The sequence below is a fragment of the Cucurbita maxima genome, unplaced genomic scaffold, assembly GCF_002738345.1.
Source record: "Cucurbita maxima cultivar Rimu unplaced genomic scaffold, Cmax_1.0 Cma_Scf00020, whole genome shotgun sequence".
Classification (NCBI taxonomy): domain Eukaryota; kingdom Viridiplantae; phylum Streptophyta; class Magnoliopsida; order Cucurbitales; family Cucurbitaceae; genus Cucurbita; species Cucurbita maxima.
In genome coordinates, this window is record NW_019272036.1 from 601,521 (window position 1) to 619,823 (window position 18,303).

Sequence of the window (18,303 nt, forward strand, 5' to 3'; positions counted from 1 at the left end):
AAGAGTAACATTTTTTTTTTAAGTAGAGTTTAATATAATGTATTAAAAAAAGTTTTAAACAATTTTCTTTCTTGGAACTCAATAACCATTAATTATACACATTAATGCACATCCCATGATACACCAAAAGTCGTGTTTCATTCAAAGCCTTTCTTAAAGAAGTGGAAAAACCTACCAGAAATTTGCTTCTTTCTCCTAAACAACATCCATCAATCTCAATCATATAAATTATTTTTGAAAAAAATTGTAACAGCTCAAGCCCACTGCTAGCAGATGTTGTTCGTTTTGATCCGTTACGAATTTCGTCAGTTTCACGATTTTAAAACGCCTCTGCTAGAGAGAGGTTTCCACACTCGTATAAAGAATGTTTCATTCCCCCTCTCCAACCGATGCGGGGTCTTACATTAATAAATAAATAAACTGGCAGATCATACGCATAACTTATAAAAACAATAACACGTTTACATGAGTAGACTTTTGAATACAGCAAAGTCGTCTGATTTAGTCCTAATAAATATCATTCCATTTATTATCATAACTAAGGCCTCTAGATTAATAATGTTAAGTTCGAAATTTTATTTCATGGAAATCAAAATGAATATATGTAATACATACAATAAATAGAAGTTGATAGGTGCAGACAATGCTTATAAACTCTACATACACTACATCCAAAGCATTTTCAGTGCACATTACGAGTAATCAACCCTTCAAATATGGTAAAAAGATCCTTGTTATCCGGGCCAAATATCTCATCAGCCTTCCGAAGCGTCTCCTGAAGTATGCAACGATGATCCATAAATATTTAACCATGCACTGGATCGTGGGCGTGGGCGTGTGCGTGTGCGTGTGCGTGTGCTTGTGGGCATGTGTGAGGAGTGATAGAGAATGAGATAGAGGAGAATACCTCTTTTGTTTGCTTATGGGCATTCAGCTCCTTGACATTGTTTAAGAATGCACTGAACTGCTCATAGGACAATCGGCTCCTACAAGAGAGGTTAAAATTAGAAACTCTCATAAATCATAATGACCAAATGCAAAATCTGCAAGCACAAATATACGAAATAGAAAAAGGAAAATGATGGCCGAAAACACTCGGTGTAGAGTGCACTAACTGATCCTGCTGGGTTGAACAAGTTAAAGTATCATTTTGATTCACATACTTCAAAATTCGTTCTAGGTTAGTCAATGTCCAATTTATTTCCTAAACTTTCGATTGATCTTATAATTATTCCTCATCATCAGTTCATGTGAGTCTTCCTCTAGGAATTTGAGAAACATATCTATATTATGCATAAATGTTTTTTTTTTAACTTCAAACTTGTTTTAAAATTTATTGAAAGTATAGAGATTTGGAAATATAGAGACTGGAATAAGTTCCATAATATAGAGACCAAAATGGTATTTTAACTAATCATTAAAGATAAGCTAAACAAGTGACACCGAAGAAGCATGAACATTTTAGTGTGGCTAGCTTGTTTGATCACTTGGACACTCCGACATTTGTTGGACACATATTGGACACTTGTTAGCACAATAAATATGTAGACAGTAGTTGTACAAAGCCAATATAGATCTAACATTTGTTAAACACCTATCGAATACTAAATATGCACATAACAAAAAGAATTGAAAGTGAAGAATATAAAATTCATTTTTAAGTGTATAAATGCATAAACATATGAACTTACATTTTTTAAAACATATATTTTAGTAATTATGTCCTAGATTTTTAAAAAGTGGCGTGCACGGTGTTCGTGTAGTCGTATCTGTATCCATATCCAGGCTCTTAAGGTGCCGTTAACTTTCTAAAAGTACTTGATGTTCAAACTCTATGCATCTACCAGATCTTACCTCACTTGGCGGAAGAATTCCTTTCCATCGACCCGAGTTCGTCCTGAAAACAATTGATAAAGATGATTAAAAATGTCAGTTACATTATTCAAATGCAATGACAATCTATATGTCTTGGTGGGTATACAATCACGGAAGGTATACTACTCGTCTCACATTTGGTAGTCATGGAAATATTATACATCATATTTATACTGTTCATTAATTGGTACAATCATCAATGCATCTGATACACAGTAATCACACAGTGCAAACCCTCATTAACATAATATACATAATCCAGTAGGATCATTGAAATGAAATTTAAGCATGTGACCTTATTTTCAGCACAAGAGCAAAGCCATAATTTTTTTTTTCAAGTTTACTGTACTTGAGAAAATAATATAGTTTCAAGAATCTTAACAAAAATAAGGTAGCATTACTTGACGACAAGAAGATTAATCAAATAGACTACATGCGTAAATTGTTTATTTAGTAACTATTTACCAAATTAGTCATTCTAAAAAACAATTTTCTTCGTCGAATTATTTTGAAACGAACTCCTTTTTGTGATTTTTTTAAAAAATCACTTCAAATGTGTAGAAGGGACCTGCAAAACTATCAGATAAGAGGGATAAGAAAAGAAAAACAACATTGCCCAACAGGAATTGCACTACTATAACCAACCAGAGTTCTTTCAAATTCGCATTTGGAAAGTACACCCAAAAATTCCTGAAGATCTCTAAAGTGCGCAACCAACATAATTCTAAACTACAAATTTGCAAGAAGAGAGTTTTAGGAGCAAACCAGTATGAGCCCCTGCATGAGGGCTTGAAACTGAACTGTGATTGCTGGAGACAGAAGAATACATTGAGGTTCTATCAAACATCCCCCTTGAAACAGAGAATGACATTGAATGTCGCTTTGGGGAAACAGGTTTAGATGTTCTGGTAGGGGACACAGATGCAGAAGAAATAGGGGGAGAACCGGGAGGTGTCAGACGAGGTGTGCTAGTCTGTGAGGCTAACAGAAGGCTGTTTGATACACGAGGTCTTGAAGCTGCCACTGCAGCATAGGAATAAAGAAAAGTGAAAAACATAACCAGAACTAAGAGACTTAAATCAGTTTCAAACTTTTTTGTGTTAATTAACATGATTAAACGTAAGCCTGCCCCCCTTGGTATTTGTAATTTTATACATCAGCAATTTGCTGCAGTTATCAGTTCGTTTCATGTATTACATAAAGGAAAGAATATCATAACATGTAGAAATCTTACCATCTGCCTCAGGCTCATCTTTTACAGGGTTCACTGTTTCAGAAGCGTTGCTCTGGATTGATGAGTATTTAGATGGTGGCAATGATAGATCATCTTCTAAAACAAAAAGAAAATGTACAAGTCAGAACCGAAGGCATAGATTAGGGAAATTGCGAGAGCCCGTACAAAAGTAACCAATTTGATTATCATATAAAATCATTTATGTGCTTTACAATTACAAGTAAGCCATGAAAAATCAATCTATGAACAACGATAATGTGCAAACACAGAAACTGACATTAAGTAACTTATAGTACCTCCAACCTGCGGAGCAGAAGGCAAACTTTCCTGACTCTCTAGTTTAACGACAGCCTCTGAACTTCCTGTCTGTAGTAGCACAAAGAGGGTTGATATAAAAAAAATGTTGACTTCAGCATGCTTCTCAAAAACTATTTATCGTATGTTTTATGAGTATGTTTATAAATGAGTGTTTATGTTTTACCAACTGTTGCTTTCCATTTAAAATTTTCTATCAATAGTGATGATCCGTAACTCGACGAGCTCGAAAAGCAAGTCATTAAAGTTGGAATCAGAATTAGGATGTTGATGGATATAGAACAAAGGGTCAATCAAAGAAGCACGGATATTATTGTTGGTTAACGTGTCCCAGTCCAATGTGTATTGAAAACTTGTTAGGCTATGGCAGTTAGAGCTTTGATTTGGAACTTGAAGTTGGAAACTAACCGTCATCTCTTTGAGGATAAGGCCTCCTCTTCCGTTTATTCTTTTTTAGTAATACACAATCGCTAGCTTCTTGATGGTGCACAAAGAACAGAAAATTCTTTTGTGATTACAGCTTATCCAGGATCCCATTAAATTGGAAAGCTCTTTTTATGGGTTTTTTGCTGGGAATGAGGGTTCCTCTTCCCTTGCGTTTAGGCTGTACTTTTTGGGCCTCGTACATAATTTGAGAGTGAAATACATCAAACTCATTTTTAATGGATGGAAATGCATAAGCTTATTGACTTTTAATTTTCTTCGAATAAAAAATCTGAATATGTTTTTACGAAGTTATGTTTATAAACGAGTCCTTGTCGTGTCTTGTCTCCTAGATTATGAAAAAATGATATATCATCGCGTGTCTGATGTATCTATATCTATATGTATCTCGTGTCTATCATATGCTTCTTAGGTACCAATATTGCAATTTAGGAATTGGAGAAAGAAAACTTACGGAGCTCTCTTCCTCATGTAGGGACTGCATTAGCGTCTTTCGGAAGACTTCCAACTGCAAACAATGCAAGAGAGTCGAACCTCTTATTTCAGAGAAGATAACAAATTTTACATGTATTAATGGAAGTGTAGTCCCCTGCACTTTTGCCTGCTAATTCAAAAAGTTCCACCATTTTCTTCCAGATAAAAATATAACTATGAACCTTACGATGGATTTCAAAAAACATCACTATGTCAATTGACAGAACAAAAATTTGGAAGACAATAGGTCATGATTTATAGTACTATTTTCCAAAAATTTGGAAATCCTATCCTAATGGTAATCACAAATTGACTCCATTGTAACTTCCAAAATTTGCATATTCATCGTAATTAATTTGAAATGTTAGTGTAACTAATCGTTGCGGAAATTCCAAAATACACAAACAACGAACGACTAAGAACTAAGACCATACCTTCGAGACATCTCGAGTAAGCTTCTTCACGGTGTTAGAAAGCGATGCATTCTCTTGCAACAACGTCTCCTGCAAATTGCAGTGAGCACAAGTGCATAATCCAAATCAAAACAAAGTCAAGCAGCAATAGAAAGAAAAAAAAAAAAAAAGACAAATGAACCGGCTGAACCTTTTCCTGATCGGCGCGGGCGAGAATTTCGGATTTCTCGAATAGGGCGGCATCAAGTGACTCGATCTGCGATTGCAACTCCGCGATGAGCGCGTCCTTCTCGGAAAGCTGAGCACGTAGAGCGGAGGATTCGGATTCGAGCGCAGAAACACGCATGGAGAGAGCAATGGAAGTGATTTTCCGAGCCACATCGAGCTGCTCAAATGGATCCGACGGTAAGACTTCCAGTACTTCCTCGGGGAGCCCGAAATTGGCTACACCAGATTCCTCTTCTTCCCGCATTTCTCTCGCCTTTTCCTTTTCCTTTTCCTTTTCTTTTTTCTTTTTATTTTTTCTTTTTCTGTTATCGACTGTGGCGCCAACCGTGAGAAAGTGAGACAATTAACGCTTTATCCTAAGCCTTCAACTTTATTTTATTTCTAACATTTTCTAGAGAATTATATTATTTTCAACCTTTTTCAAATATTTTCACTTCAATTTTACTTTATATTTAAATTTATACTATCTATCAATTACTGTTTAATTAGGGTAATTTTATTATTTTAATACATTTTTTAGTTTGACTGTCGATGAGAGTCCATTTTCAAGAGAGTTATATTATTTTCGGCCATTTTTTAATAATATTAATATTACCAAAAAAACCCTAAAAATGCTCACCCTTAACCTCACAAATAAGCACAACTTATTTTAGGAACTGACTACTAAATCATTCAGTGATTATGGTACTCGATAATAAAAAAAAAATGAAGTATATTCGGGTCGGATGAATCACTAATAGACGTCTGTTGGTATTCCAACCCGCCTCTTCATTTCAAGCCCTACCGAAAAGAAAAAAAAAACAATGTTTATGAATCGTGAATATCTGAATAAGACTCAACCGTTTGCTTTAGAACAAAATAATTAGAATTAAGTTGAATGTGTTATTTATATAACAAATCTTTAATGGAGAAAATATGTCGACTAAGTGAGTATTTAATTTTATTTTTTATATATAAGATAAATTTTTGTACCATAAAATACTTGAAATTTAGGTATTGGAAGAAAATATGTGGTTTTTTATTGAAGAATGTGAGCGGATAGGGCATTAAAACAAGACAAAACCCTTCCCGTGGCTGTCCTGAGTTTTCATTTTCTATCACACATCCAATTTGTCCGTGGAGTGGGCCTTGGCCCAATGGGCCTCATCATAGCAGCAGCCCAAGGTTATAATCTGGCTATCAATTTCGCTCAATTACCGAAAATATTTTTAATATGTCTACCATAATTATAAACTTAATAATATTTTAAATAAACAATAATTAAATATTTTTAGGTAATGTTTTAATAAAAAATAACTTTTATTTTATTTTTTAAAAATTGATAATACTGGTAAGTTATTATAGATTAAAAATTGACACATAACTACGAGGATAGAAAACATAAATGGGGTGAAAGAGAGGGCTCGGCCCCAAATTTGAGGGTTAGGTTTTTTGTGTGGTTAAGATCTGATCAATCTAAACCACCAATTGTTGGGGTGCGTTAGATATTTTCATGGCCTTGAGCGAATATATTATTTGATGGTCATAGTTGAATAACGACGTGTAATTAAAACTATAGCTTAAAATGTCCAACAGCAAGCATATGATAACATTGTATGTGTCATGAGTATAATTGTTTTACGTTTAATATTTATTTTATTTTTTAATTTTTTGAGCGTTTACTTATTTGACCTCAATATCGTAGGTAAGATTTTATTTTATAAATGTTAAGAATAGTTTTTACGTCAAATTTTAAAATATACCAAAGTTAAGTTAGAAACTATAAGATTATAATCAAAGTTAGAATAATTAATGGTTACTTTTATTGAGAAAACAAAACTGATTTTTATGCATAATTTCATTAATAAACGAATATTCGCAGTGGCCTCTAGTTTGAAGCCACGTGTCCGACCGACAATTGGAGGGTTCTTCTGACTTTCCCATCGGACTTCTTAGAGCATCTTTCGACACGTCACATTCAACTTGCTCGTCTCTCTTTATTTTGTTTTTTAATTACTAAAAGATCTTTGAAAACCATCGAAATTGATTAATTCCACGTCACCCACTTGTGGATGAAACTTCGGTCAAAGAGATTTTTTTTTCTCTTGCTTTTGAAATAGTAAAAAGAAAGAAAAAAAAACACTATTTAACTTTAATTTTTTTCTAAAAAAATACTCATAAATTTTCAATAATTTTAATAATATTGTTGAAATTAAAAAAAAAATCCAAAAAAAACCATTAAACTAATAAATAAAAAAAAAAACATATTTATATTAGTTTTGTACGAAAATAGTTAATATTGTTTAATGAATGCTATTAAAATTTTAAAATGGTTTAAAAAATACTATTAAAACTTTAAAAAGAAAAAAAAATTAAAAAAAAAACACCTTTAAATTATTCTAAAAACTTCAAAAATATTTTTAAAATTTTTTAAAATTTTTCCTTCGACCATATATTAACAATTTACTTTTTTTCCCTTTTATTCTTTTAATATTCTCTCTCCCTAAACAAACATGTTTTTTTCTTTCTTGGGAATATAAGAATTCTAGGTCCACTCACTTTTTTATTTTGTTAAATTTATATATAATATATATATATATATATTTTTCTTTTTAAATATCAGATTATTGAGATAATCGTTGAAATAGAGGTAAAAAATGGCAACATTTGAGCACCTCTTACTACATTAAATATACAATAATGATGCGGGTTACCGTCCTGACCAGTCCAACCACATCACGTGGGGGCCCACCTTCCAAGAGAGATCACAAAACGACAACTAACACCTCCTGCACCAACGGCGTCATTCGATAAATAATCGAAGACAGCGACGTGAAAGCGAACCAACGTAACGGCGATATGACGGTTCCCGTTATAATGGGGTACGTGTGAGTTGGACCCCCTGAAAGACGGAGTCGTCTTCCGCCACGTACCTCCACTCTTTTTTTTTTTTTTTCTCTCTTTTTGCTCAAACAAGGCGGCCAATCGCCTTCTGTTTTCACGCGTCATTTTGCGAGAGGTCGGTGAGATTAAGATTAGATCAACGCTCTCTTTTTCCTCTTCACCATCCTCGAAACGACGCCGTATTTCACTATCCTCATTTCTCTCTCTTCGCTTTTTTCCCCTTTATATCTCTCCTCCTCACGCCTTCTGAACTCCAAACAAAGCCTTGCAGAGCAGAATTACCAAAAAGAGCAAAACAAATATGTGAAAAGACGATTATACCCTTCTTCTTCTTGTTCCAGTCTCTCCCGTTCTGTTATTGGTCCCTGCGTGAAGAAGAGACTGAGTGTTAGAGCTTCTAGTTTCAGATAAACGGAACTCATCAGCCCCGTAGCGTTCGCTCTTTTGGTTTTTATACTTTTTTTTTTTTTTTTTTTCGTTTGTTTTTTTTGGGAGATTTCTCAGGGAGTTTGAGATCTTTCATCCATGGGGACTGAGATTCTACGACCTCAGGATTGTTTGAAAGGAAGGATCGGAGTTCCGCTGGTGGCCTTTTGTCGTCGCCGGAGTTCTTATGGAAACTCTGATTCGAATGTTTGTAACTATAATTCTAGATCCAACCGGAAATCAGCGGCTAGGTCGGAGCGGCCGGAGCAGCGGAAACGGTTTGTTTCGAATCAATCGGAGCCGTCGGTCTCGAAGAGATTGAGTTCCGAGGATTCGAAGACCAGGACGAATAGTTTGGTGATGGAAAATGTTACGATCTTGAGGCGTGGTGAATCGCTCGATTTGAAGACGAAGGGCGAAGCTCTGAAGAAGGAAGCTGATAATCTGGTCGTGTGTGGGACCGAGAGGTTGGGGCCGGCGCCGGAAATGGTACTGAAGCAGATCCGGATTGTCGACGTTAGGTATCCGATTATTGGGAAAGCCGATGTTTACGCCGGATCAGCGTTTTCGATGTCTCCATCTCCTAGTTCTCTTCCATTACCGTCGTTCTCGAAGAAGAAACAGGTATCCACCATCGTTGATGACTCGGCCACAAGAGATCTGAGGCGTTTGCTTCGTCTCGACGCATGAGATCTTCTCCAGATCGTGAATTTGGATCTGAAATTCGTAGTAAAAACCACCTCTCGTCCATTTCTCATCTCTCATCTTCTTACGTCTCTTTCGATCTGTCCAGATCTGAACTGCCATGATTTTTTTAAACGGTGGTAGATCTGCAAATCGAGCCAACGAGACAGGTAAATCATAATATTATGTACCTATGATGATCCAGGTTTGTTAAACGGGGAAGAAATTCTGTGTATTGTAAGACTTTAGCTAAAACCTAGGCCGGAAGAAGAAGTAGTTTGCGCTTTGAATGATTAATTTTCTGCTCTGTTGTGAATTCCTGTCAAAAGGCTTTGTTAGAGCTTTTTTCGTTCTTCTGTATGATATTATGAATCTTTAACATAATAATAAGAAACAATTCTGATGAAGATTTTGTAGAACTGGCCGCCATGGCCATTGTTCTTGCAATTCTTCACCATTTTATTTTAACTCCCCTTTCCTCTTCCTCTGAATTCTCTTCCCTATCCTCTCCCATGTCTAATTTCCGCCATAGAGAATCATTTCGAACCTGTATCAGTTCTGAAAACAAAACTGCAAAGATATCTGATGAAACCCGCCATTAAAGATCACATCGAGCTCGTCGTATCAGCTCAGAAAAGAAAAATTCAAAGTGACTTCAGTCAAGTTCAGACAGTACAGAAATGAAACAAAATTCTGATGTGTATTCATTGAAATCATGATCGCCGCCATTGGTTTTTGTTTTTTCTTTTTTGGAGACAGGGAAGCGGCGGCACATGGGAGGCATGAAGGAGAAGAAAAGGGTTTTGAGTTCGGTAGGTGGAGGATGGAATCACAAGAAAGATACATCTTTTTTTTCTTTTTCTAAAAAGAATAAAAAAGCTGGCAGCATGTAATAATAAATATTAATTAGGTTAAATAACCAATTTAGTATTTTTTTTAAATTTGTATTATATATATATATATATATATATATATATATATATATATATATATATTTTTTTTTTTTTTTTTTTTTTTTTTTTTTTTTTTTTTTTTTTTTTTTTTTTTTTTTTTTTTTTTTTTTTTTTTTTTTTTTTTTTTTTTTTTTTTTTTTTTTTTTTTTTTTTTTTTTTTTTTTTTTTTTTTTTTTTTTTTTTTTTTTTTTGTTGATATTATGATATTTTATTAAGTTTCAAGACAGTCTAATATATTTTATTAAATTTGGATTCTTTTTACTTCACCGATTTTAATTATTTGAAATTCCTTAAATTTATATGAGTGTTACAGATTAAGAAAACATTATCTTTACCTCTGTGTTTCCATTCTGCATAATTTGCGTCCGACCTGAACGAAGAAAAATGGGAAAACCGGCAGTTACGTCGCCGGAGAATCACTCAGAGCGACGCGGACGAGAAAGTCAAGCAGCTAAACGAATGCTCGTCCTTCACTTCAGGTTCTTCATATCTGTAAAGGAGCAGAGTGTTGAGAGATTTTGGCTTTACTAGATACATAATTTTGTTGTATTAACATAAACATTGACGATGTTTTTCAGGCCCCTGCTAGATCCACCTTAAGCAAGAGAAAAACGAGACATTTCCGTTTAAAAACCGTAATGCTGACAGTGATACGTAATAAACTAAACGAACAATATCTACTAACGGACTTGTGGTTGTTACAAATGGTAATAGAGCTAAGACACTGGGCAGAGGACACTGACCCCAAAGGAGAGGGGGTGTGATTATGAGATTTCTCATCGGTTGGAGACAGGAACGAAACATTCCACCTCTCTCTAGTAGATGCATTAAAACCGTGAGGCTGGCGACGATACGTAACAAATCAAAGTAGACAATATTCGTTAGTTGAAACCCTCTATCTCTATCAACTTATTTGGTGGAGTGCTAAGCTGAAAGATGAGTACATTTGTTTCACCTGTAGGCATAAACAAAGTGAAGTCAGAAACTAAGAGGCGATTGCTTCTAAGCAAAACTAAGATTAATCTGATTGTTAGTCAATACTTACCTTTCAGGATGCATTTCAAGTCTCGGTGGAGGAATGTTACAGCAACATTAGAGTCCTAAACAGGTTTTTCTCAATGAAAATGATTAAATTCAGCAGTAAAAAGATATAGAACAGGAAAGACTACCATTACAAAACTCTCTCACTACTTCAGGTTGGAACTACGATCGCCGGGTTCCAATTCGTTGCAACGACATGTTGAGAGTTCGGTACATCAGCGAAAGCCAAATTTCAACCCGGATGTTTTCAAGAAACCCGGGCAACCACTCCCCTAAAGCAACCACTCAAACAAGGGAGGAGCAACAAGGTTCACAGGCTAATGAATATAACACCTATGCTTATATGAAAGGATAACAGATAAAAGAAAAAAATTTGTCATAATTTTTTTTTTTCAGTCCAACGTAATCCTGCATTCTGCCGTGGAAAATTATACCATGATCATATACAAGAGCATGAAAAATGTATCCAAAATGATTATTGTGTGCTTCATACATTAGACAAGCCTTTGATATGAATAATAATGATGGTTATATCATCGGTACGATTTTCATGTTCCATCCATAGTTTATACGACTCGGCAGCTATGGCGGTACATGCATCTTGAGGATCTGCATAACTTGATGCCTATATAGAGAACAAAAAAACATCAAAATTTGTTAAGTAGAAAGTAGATATGACCCCAAATTATCATAATTTGCAATGAAAAAGGAATGATAGTAGTAATATATATATAATGATCTAAGATCTTTGTGGTTATGATTAAAAATTAGTACAAATTAGCCAGTAGGAATCTTGTTCATTGTGTTCAGCAGTTCAAAGGCAAGAGCAACAAGTAAACATATGAAGTGTAATAGCCCAAACTCACTACTAGCAATATTGTCTGTTTTGGCCTGTTACGTATCTCGGTTAGTCTCACAGTTTTAAAACGTCTCTACTAGTAAGAGGGCTCCACACCCTTAAAAGGAATGTTTCGTTTCTCTCTCCAACTGAATTGGGATCTCACAATCCACCCGCTTGAGGCCCGAACGCTCCCCTTGGCACACCGCTAGCAAATACTGTCTAGCCCGTTATGTATTGCCGTCAACCTCACGATTTTAAATCGCGTCTACTAGGGAGAAATTTTCACTTTCTTATAAAGAATGTTTCATTCTCCTTTCCAACTAATGTGGGATCTCACAATCTACCCCCTTGGGGCCTAGTGTCTGGCTCTAATATCATCTGTAACAACTCAAACCCACTTCTAGCAAATATTGTTCACTTTGGCCGGTTACATATCACCATCAACCTCACGGTTTCAAAAGAAGTCTACTAGGAAAAGGTTTCCACACCCTTACAAGGAATGTTTTGTTATCCTCTCCAACCGATGTGCGATCTCACATAAAGATAGGCTAATGAATATCTTCACAAGTGCTTCATATATACAAAACATTGACAAGGCAATCGAGATATCATAAACAAGAAGAATCCATCAAAGAAAGATGTAAACGAAACGTGGTTTGCTAAATCTAGCTAGAAATTGATAGCATTACATACCATATCAACAACAGTTTGGCTTGAAAGGAACTCGAAAACTCCATCACTAGCAACCACAAAGAAAAGATGATTGGGGTTGAGCTGAAGAACTAAAACCTCAGGAACAGCATTTACACCGATCTGCTCGGCGGTACTATCACCTATGCTCCTGGTAAATGCAGTCCCAGGATACAGCCCATTTTGAACCCAAAGTCGAGGCGGATCGCCACCCTGACTTTCTTCATCACCCCAGCATTGAATATCAGGATCCACAAGTCCTTCCACTTGATCAACACTAAGAACTCTAGCTCCACAAAGCTTAACCCTCTCATATTCATCCTTTCTAAATGGTGTTTGATCATTTGACAAATCTTTGGCAAGAACACAATTCCCTTCTTTAACAGCAATTGCAGCTCTTGAATCACCCACATTGGCTACATAAAGAGTATCCCCAACAACAAGGACTGTAATTGCTGTTGTTCCACTCATGGAATCATCTATTTCACTTGAATGCAATTCATCATTAGTGGATAAAAACGCTGAATTATAAGCTTGAACAGGATCATCTAACAATGTGGGATCATTACATAGCTTTTCTATTAACCTATCCTTCACAAAATTTGAACACTGCATTCCAAATTGACCATGTCCATCAAAAACACCAAAAAAATGAGCATTCGGGTTACCTTGAACATTTGTCCTAATACAGAAACTGTCTTGATTTTCTTTATCAGGAGATTCAGGGTAGTAACCACGCTGAGCCAATACCAAGTAATCCAAATGATAGTTGTGGGAAGCCACAGGAATAAGCTCCAATGCTCTTTCTATCACAGTGCTGTTATCTTGTAGACAGTAAGGAACCCCTTGGTGAAAGTCCTGGGATTCTCCAACCAATGATTTTGGGTACCGACAGCAACATTTTGTGTGGATACAACCCATTTTTCAAAAGCAGCAAGAGAAAAACCAGAAAAACTACCGAGTTCGAACTTGCCGACAAGGTGTTCGACGAAAGTCCTCAAAGAGGAAGTAACAATAATCGAAGCTAAACTATGAAATACTCAACTCTTGGTACAAATCCAGATGCTTCTGACATTATCTAACCAAATCTCATCAATTTTCCAGGGGGAAAAGCCCATATTCTCAGAAGCAAAGACGAGGAAACGAAAAAAGAACAGAGCCTGAAACAGAATGACCGGCAAAAACCTATGAGAGAAATCTCTTTAAGCTTGTTACCCTTTTCTTTTCCTTGATGCAAAAGTTTCCCTGACGCAAAAGCAAGCACCAAATAGAAGATCGAAAATCAAGAAATTACTCTGAACGACCAAAAATAAACAGAGAACCGAAATAAAGACATATTTGAAGTGAGTGAGTGATTGATAAGAAACAGTGTGTTTAAAGCATAAACAACAAAAGGGGAAGGCGAAATGAAATTTGGAAAGTTTTTTATCGCTTTTGGAGAAAGATCACGGCTCGAGGAGCTAGGAAAAGCTAAAGTAATCAAGAAAAAAATCAACCCTAAGAACAAAATTTGGTAGAAACAGTAATGAAATCGTGGGGTTTTACGAAAATCACTCTAAGCTTTCAGTGAGCGAGGAACAGAGAGAGAGAGAAAGAACATAGGAAAGGCACGAGATTGGACAGCGAAGTGACCCAAAGAACAGTAAGAAAAATGTGTTCATCTTGAAACACGCCAAGTTTTTCTCGCAATGGAAAAACCAGCACTTCGGAAGGGGTGAATTCTATAATAGCTTCCCGTGAACTGTGAACCCATATTTTCGTTTTTTTATTTTTATTTTTATAAATATTTTTTTAACTCAAACCATCTTTATTAAATAATTAATTTAAGTTCGACTCATTAATTTAAATTTTTGTTTTTAATAAAAGTAAAATATCTATTTATTTATTTTTAAATATTTAATTAAAATTTTTATTCTTTGAAAAATTAACGGAATAATAAATAATAAAAATAAATTTTATGAAAAGATTCTGATTTGAAATCTGATTTTTTACCCCCAATCAATTTAGTGCCTTGGTTGACTGATCCACTACAACCATTTCTATGGGACAAATGTGGTCACAAATTTCTAACCATTTGATGCGTAGAAATTTTGTGATGTCAATTTAAAGCATATTTAAAGGGTACAAAACACTCGTTTTCTTCTTCCACCAGCCCCACATTTATTATCGAACTAAAAAAATTATTAAAAAGAATTTAATAATTAATTCCAATATTTATATTTTTATATCGCCAATCTAATTTGGTTCGCAATATAAAAAAATTATTTAAGAAATTACTAATTCATTCCAATAGGAAAATATAATTTGGTTGAGGCCTTTTCGGCCCATTAGGAGATCCAATAGGCCCAAACAAGGCCCTATTGTAAGAGAGTAAAATAACCCAGCCTAATTTTATTTATCTATTTATTTATTATTATTATTATTAATTCTTTTAATTTTAAAGATGATACTTTACGAAAATTTCTCTCTAGGAGATGCACGGGGTAACATGTAATAGGTAAAAGCAAATAATATCTGTCAATATCACCAGTAGACTTTGACGGTTAAAAATGGTATCAAAGTTAGACATTGGATGGCGGTGTGCTAGCGAAGATACTGACCCTTTGTGAAATTCTATGTTGATTGGAGATGGGAATGAAACGTAAGTGTGAAAACCTAACTTCTTTATAATATGCCTGTTTTAAAACCGTGAAGCTGGCGATTATAAGTACTAGTTGAAGAGGAGGTGTTTTGAAGAATCGGAAGAGATTTGAGTAAGGAAGTGGATAAGGCTATTGATTCCGGGCACTGCATTTGGCATTAGTTACTCATAAAAAAGCCTGCCTACGCGCTCAATATATTAGAGAATAGAATCTGAGACTGTCCAAAGACAAAACGACAAAAAAATGAATTTGTGTTCTCGCCCATCTTCCACAGCTAATTGCGCTTTGTTTCTCTATGTCTTACTATGTCGGATTTCCACATTCTTATAAGAAATGCTTTATACTCTTTTTCGTGTGATCTCACAATCTACTTGTTTTGGAAACCGAGCGATCTCGTTAGTAACACCTCTCGGTGTCTAGCTTTTATATTATTTGTAACAGCTCAAATCCACCTTAGGCAAATATTGTCCGGTTTGACCCGTTACGTATCGTCGTCAACCTCATGATTTTAAAATGCGTCTACTAGGGAGAGGTTTCTCACCAATGATTCGTTTTTCTTTCCAACCGATGTGGGATCTCACATTTACCAACTGTGTTTTTAAACGTCATAGATAGAACAAGTCCAATTAAGTTAATACGTCGATAGGTAGGTTTTCGAGAACGAACATAAGAAACCCGACGGTCGGGGGGAGGAAGAAGAAGAAAAAGGGAAAGTAAAAGAGTGAAAGTGGAGGAGGCATTAGAGGGGAATAATGGGCACGTGCAGAATCTGTTTGATAAAATGTCTGGCCAGGGAACCATTCACTATTAGCCTCTCCCCATCATCATGTGCTGCCCTGGGTGGGTGCCTTCCACGCCACCCTTCATCATGCAAACATTTTCAAACCCATCATCCAAATTCCAAATTCCCGTCACAAATTCAAATTCTCGTACTCCATAAATAAGGTAGAAAATTTAAGATCAAGAGGCTGACGACGATACATAACGGGTCAAAACGGACAATATCTAATAGTGGTGGTCTCGGACTGTTACATTAAATCTTTCGAACTTCAAAACCATGCATGCATAAGGTAGAAGATTCAAATTCTACCGTAAAACAACAACACGACAATATAAAATCTCGACTGTTACACTTTTTCTTAAAGCAGAAGGTTCAAATTGTCGTACCTTACTAAAGAAAAATTTAAATGTAAGATCCCACATCGGTTGGAGAAGGGAACAAAACATTTCTTAGAAGGGTGTAGAAACATCTTTCTAGTAGACACGTTTTAAAACCATGAGACTGACAGTGATACGTAATGGATTGAAGCAGACAGTATCTACTAGCGATGGTCTCGGGTTGTTACACTAAATCTTTCAAACTTCAAACCTGTGCATGCATAACGTAAAAGATTCAAATTATACTGTAAAACAATACGACAAGACAAAATCTCGACGGTTACTCTTTTTCTTAAAGCAGAAGGTTCAAATTCTTGTACCTTACTAAAGAAGAATTGAAATTGATCGACCTTGAAAACCGTGCATGCATAAAGGATCCATTTTCAAGATGGAAGATGCAAATTCTACCGTAAAACAACAATGACAGGAGAAAATCTCGACTATTACACTGAATCTCGAGCTATGAAGATGAAGCTTCTCAATTCTTTTTCTTCCACTACTACAAAATTCTTAGGCGTGACAAGCCTAAGTGGGGTGCATTATCATGATATTTATGATCTCTTTGGTTTGAATTTTTTTTTCTTTTTTAATTATTATTATTATTTCTTTTCAAGCCCCCCACAAGCTTCTTGGTACTTCCACGTCACCATCCTATATCTCTATTTGGAACTTCCCTTTCCCTTTTTTGGATTTTCTAATTTTTATTTTTAAATTGAAAAGAGAAAAAGAAAAAGAAAAGTCAACCCCACATTCATCACTCTCATTAACCAATTGAATTCCTCCACATCATCATCATCTTCACTCCTTGCAGCAATGTGGCCTATTATAATAATAATAATAATAATAATAATAATTCAATCTAACTCCTCACTAGGAAAAAAAAAACCCCGCCGTTTCGAAACTTTTATCTACCACCGCCGCCGCATTCCCCTGTCTTTTTCCGGCGAGCGGTAAACGTCTGAAACAGGACGCTCCCAGCCGCTGGAAACTCATCCGCCATACAACTCCGGCATTTCAACCCAAGCGGCTCCATTGCTCCGGCTACCCTCGCCCATAGTCGATGCGACGCGGTGGTCGCCGTCGTCACCGAAACGGAGACCTTCCCCGGTCGGAAAACCTGCACCGCTCTCCTTAACATCCGTATAAAATCGTCGCCGTCGGCGCCGTCCTCGTCATCCTCATCGTCATAAATGGAACCAACGCACTCAAAACTAGCGTAACTATACCCATCCTCCGGCGTAACGTGAATCGTGGAATATCGATCGCCGTCGATTCCATTCATCGAGTAACCACAAGGATCGAACGCAAAATCACAAATGAGAGCATTGGGGTTAATTTTATGGATTCCGGCGATCTCCGTCATCTCTTTGCCAGCAGCGTCGCCGGTTTTTCCATCGCCAGGACGGCGGAAGAATTTCCTCGCCTGAGTCCGGTCAAGCTCCGTCATACATATTTCAACGGTGTATAAATCCGAAGGCGGGAAATGAACCAGGGGAGTTTGATCGCAGGCGGAGAACACGTGCCAGACATGTGCGGTGACGTTAGAAGGCATAACGGAAGCTTTGCGGTAACAGAGGTGGTTAGGGAGGGAATCTTCTAAGTACACGACTTCTTCGTGGAAGCTTGTGTGGGGGAAAGGCTGTGACAGGGGGAAGATAAAGTTACCGCGGGTGTAACGGCAGGAGGAGATCGTAAGGCCGAGATTAAGCGCGTGGTGAAGCAATGGAGGGATGGATTTGAGTAGCTGTGTGGTGCCGCAGGTTTTGATTATGATTTTGGTTGGGTAAACGAACAGGCTGGATTCAGACAACACATAGGCGTCGAAGTAGTGGTTGCCGACGGCGGAGACGACGGAGCATTGGACTTCGTGGAGGATTTGTTCTAGAGAATCGAAGGAGAGTTGACGGAGGCCCATGTTGAAGACGGGATCGTCACCGGAGAAATGAAGCTCCAGGCGCTTTTCGAAGCCTTCGAAACCGGAAACGGCCATTGGGAGAGAGAG

The 18,303-nt window shown here is 36.4% G+C and overlaps 4 protein-coding genes across 5 annotated transcripts; 1 reads left to right on the plus strand and 3 right to left on the minus strand.

Moving 5' to 3' along the window:
• Positions 1–525: 525 nt before the first annotated feature.
• Positions 526–5,312, minus strand: LOC111494572 (uncharacterized protein At4g15545-like). Of its 2 annotated transcripts, none has more exons than XM_023144530.1 (9): positions 4,946–5,312; positions 4,777–4,845; positions 4,323–4,376; positions 3,406–3,475; positions 3,110–3,205; positions 2,641–2,898; positions 1,855–1,897; positions 908–986; positions 526–775 (listed from the first exon to the last, which is right to left on the minus strand). In XM_023144530.1, the coding sequence occupies exons 1-9, from the start codon at positions 5,225–5,227 to the stop codon at positions 683–685; spliced, it is 1,044 nt and encodes a 347-aa protein (XP_023000298.1). In that variant the 5' UTR covers positions 5,228–5,312; the 3' UTR covers positions 526–682. The 2 variants fall into 2 exon arrangements, with proteins under 2 accessions (XP_023000298.1, XP_023000299.1); XM_023144531.1 differs by having other exon boundaries at positions 583–775; positions 3,110–3,202.
• A 2,790-nt stretch (positions 5,313–8,102) lies between these two features.
• Positions 8,103–9,444, plus strand: LOC111494337. The gene has a single exon (XM_023144261.1). It carries the CDS (start codon positions 8,392–8,394, stop codon positions 8,980–8,982), a length of 591 nt encoding a protein of 196 aa, XP_023000029.1. The 5' UTR covers positions 8,103–8,391; the 3' UTR covers positions 8,983–9,444.
• A 1,908-nt stretch (positions 9,445–11,352) lies between these two features.
• Positions 11,353–14,219, minus strand: LOC111494336 (probable protein phosphatase 2C 35). Its single transcript, XM_023144260.1, has 2 exons — positions 12,505–14,219; positions 11,353–11,595 (listed from the first exon to the last, which is right to left on the minus strand). Exons 1-2 carry the CDS (start codon positions 13,420–13,422, stop codon positions 11,458–11,460), a joined length of 1,056 nt encoding a protein of 351 aa, XP_023000028.1. The 5' UTR covers positions 13,423–14,219; the 3' UTR covers positions 11,353–11,457.
• Positions 14,220–17,036: 2,817 nt separating this feature from the next.
• On the minus strand, positions 17,037–18,303 carry LOC111494461 (S-adenosylmethionine decarboxylase proenzyme 4-like). The gene has a single exon (XM_023144407.1). It carries the CDS (start codon positions 18,289–18,291, stop codon positions 17,206–17,208), a length of 1,086 nt encoding a protein of 361 aa, XP_023000175.1. The 5' UTR covers positions 18,292–18,303; the 3' UTR covers positions 17,037–17,205.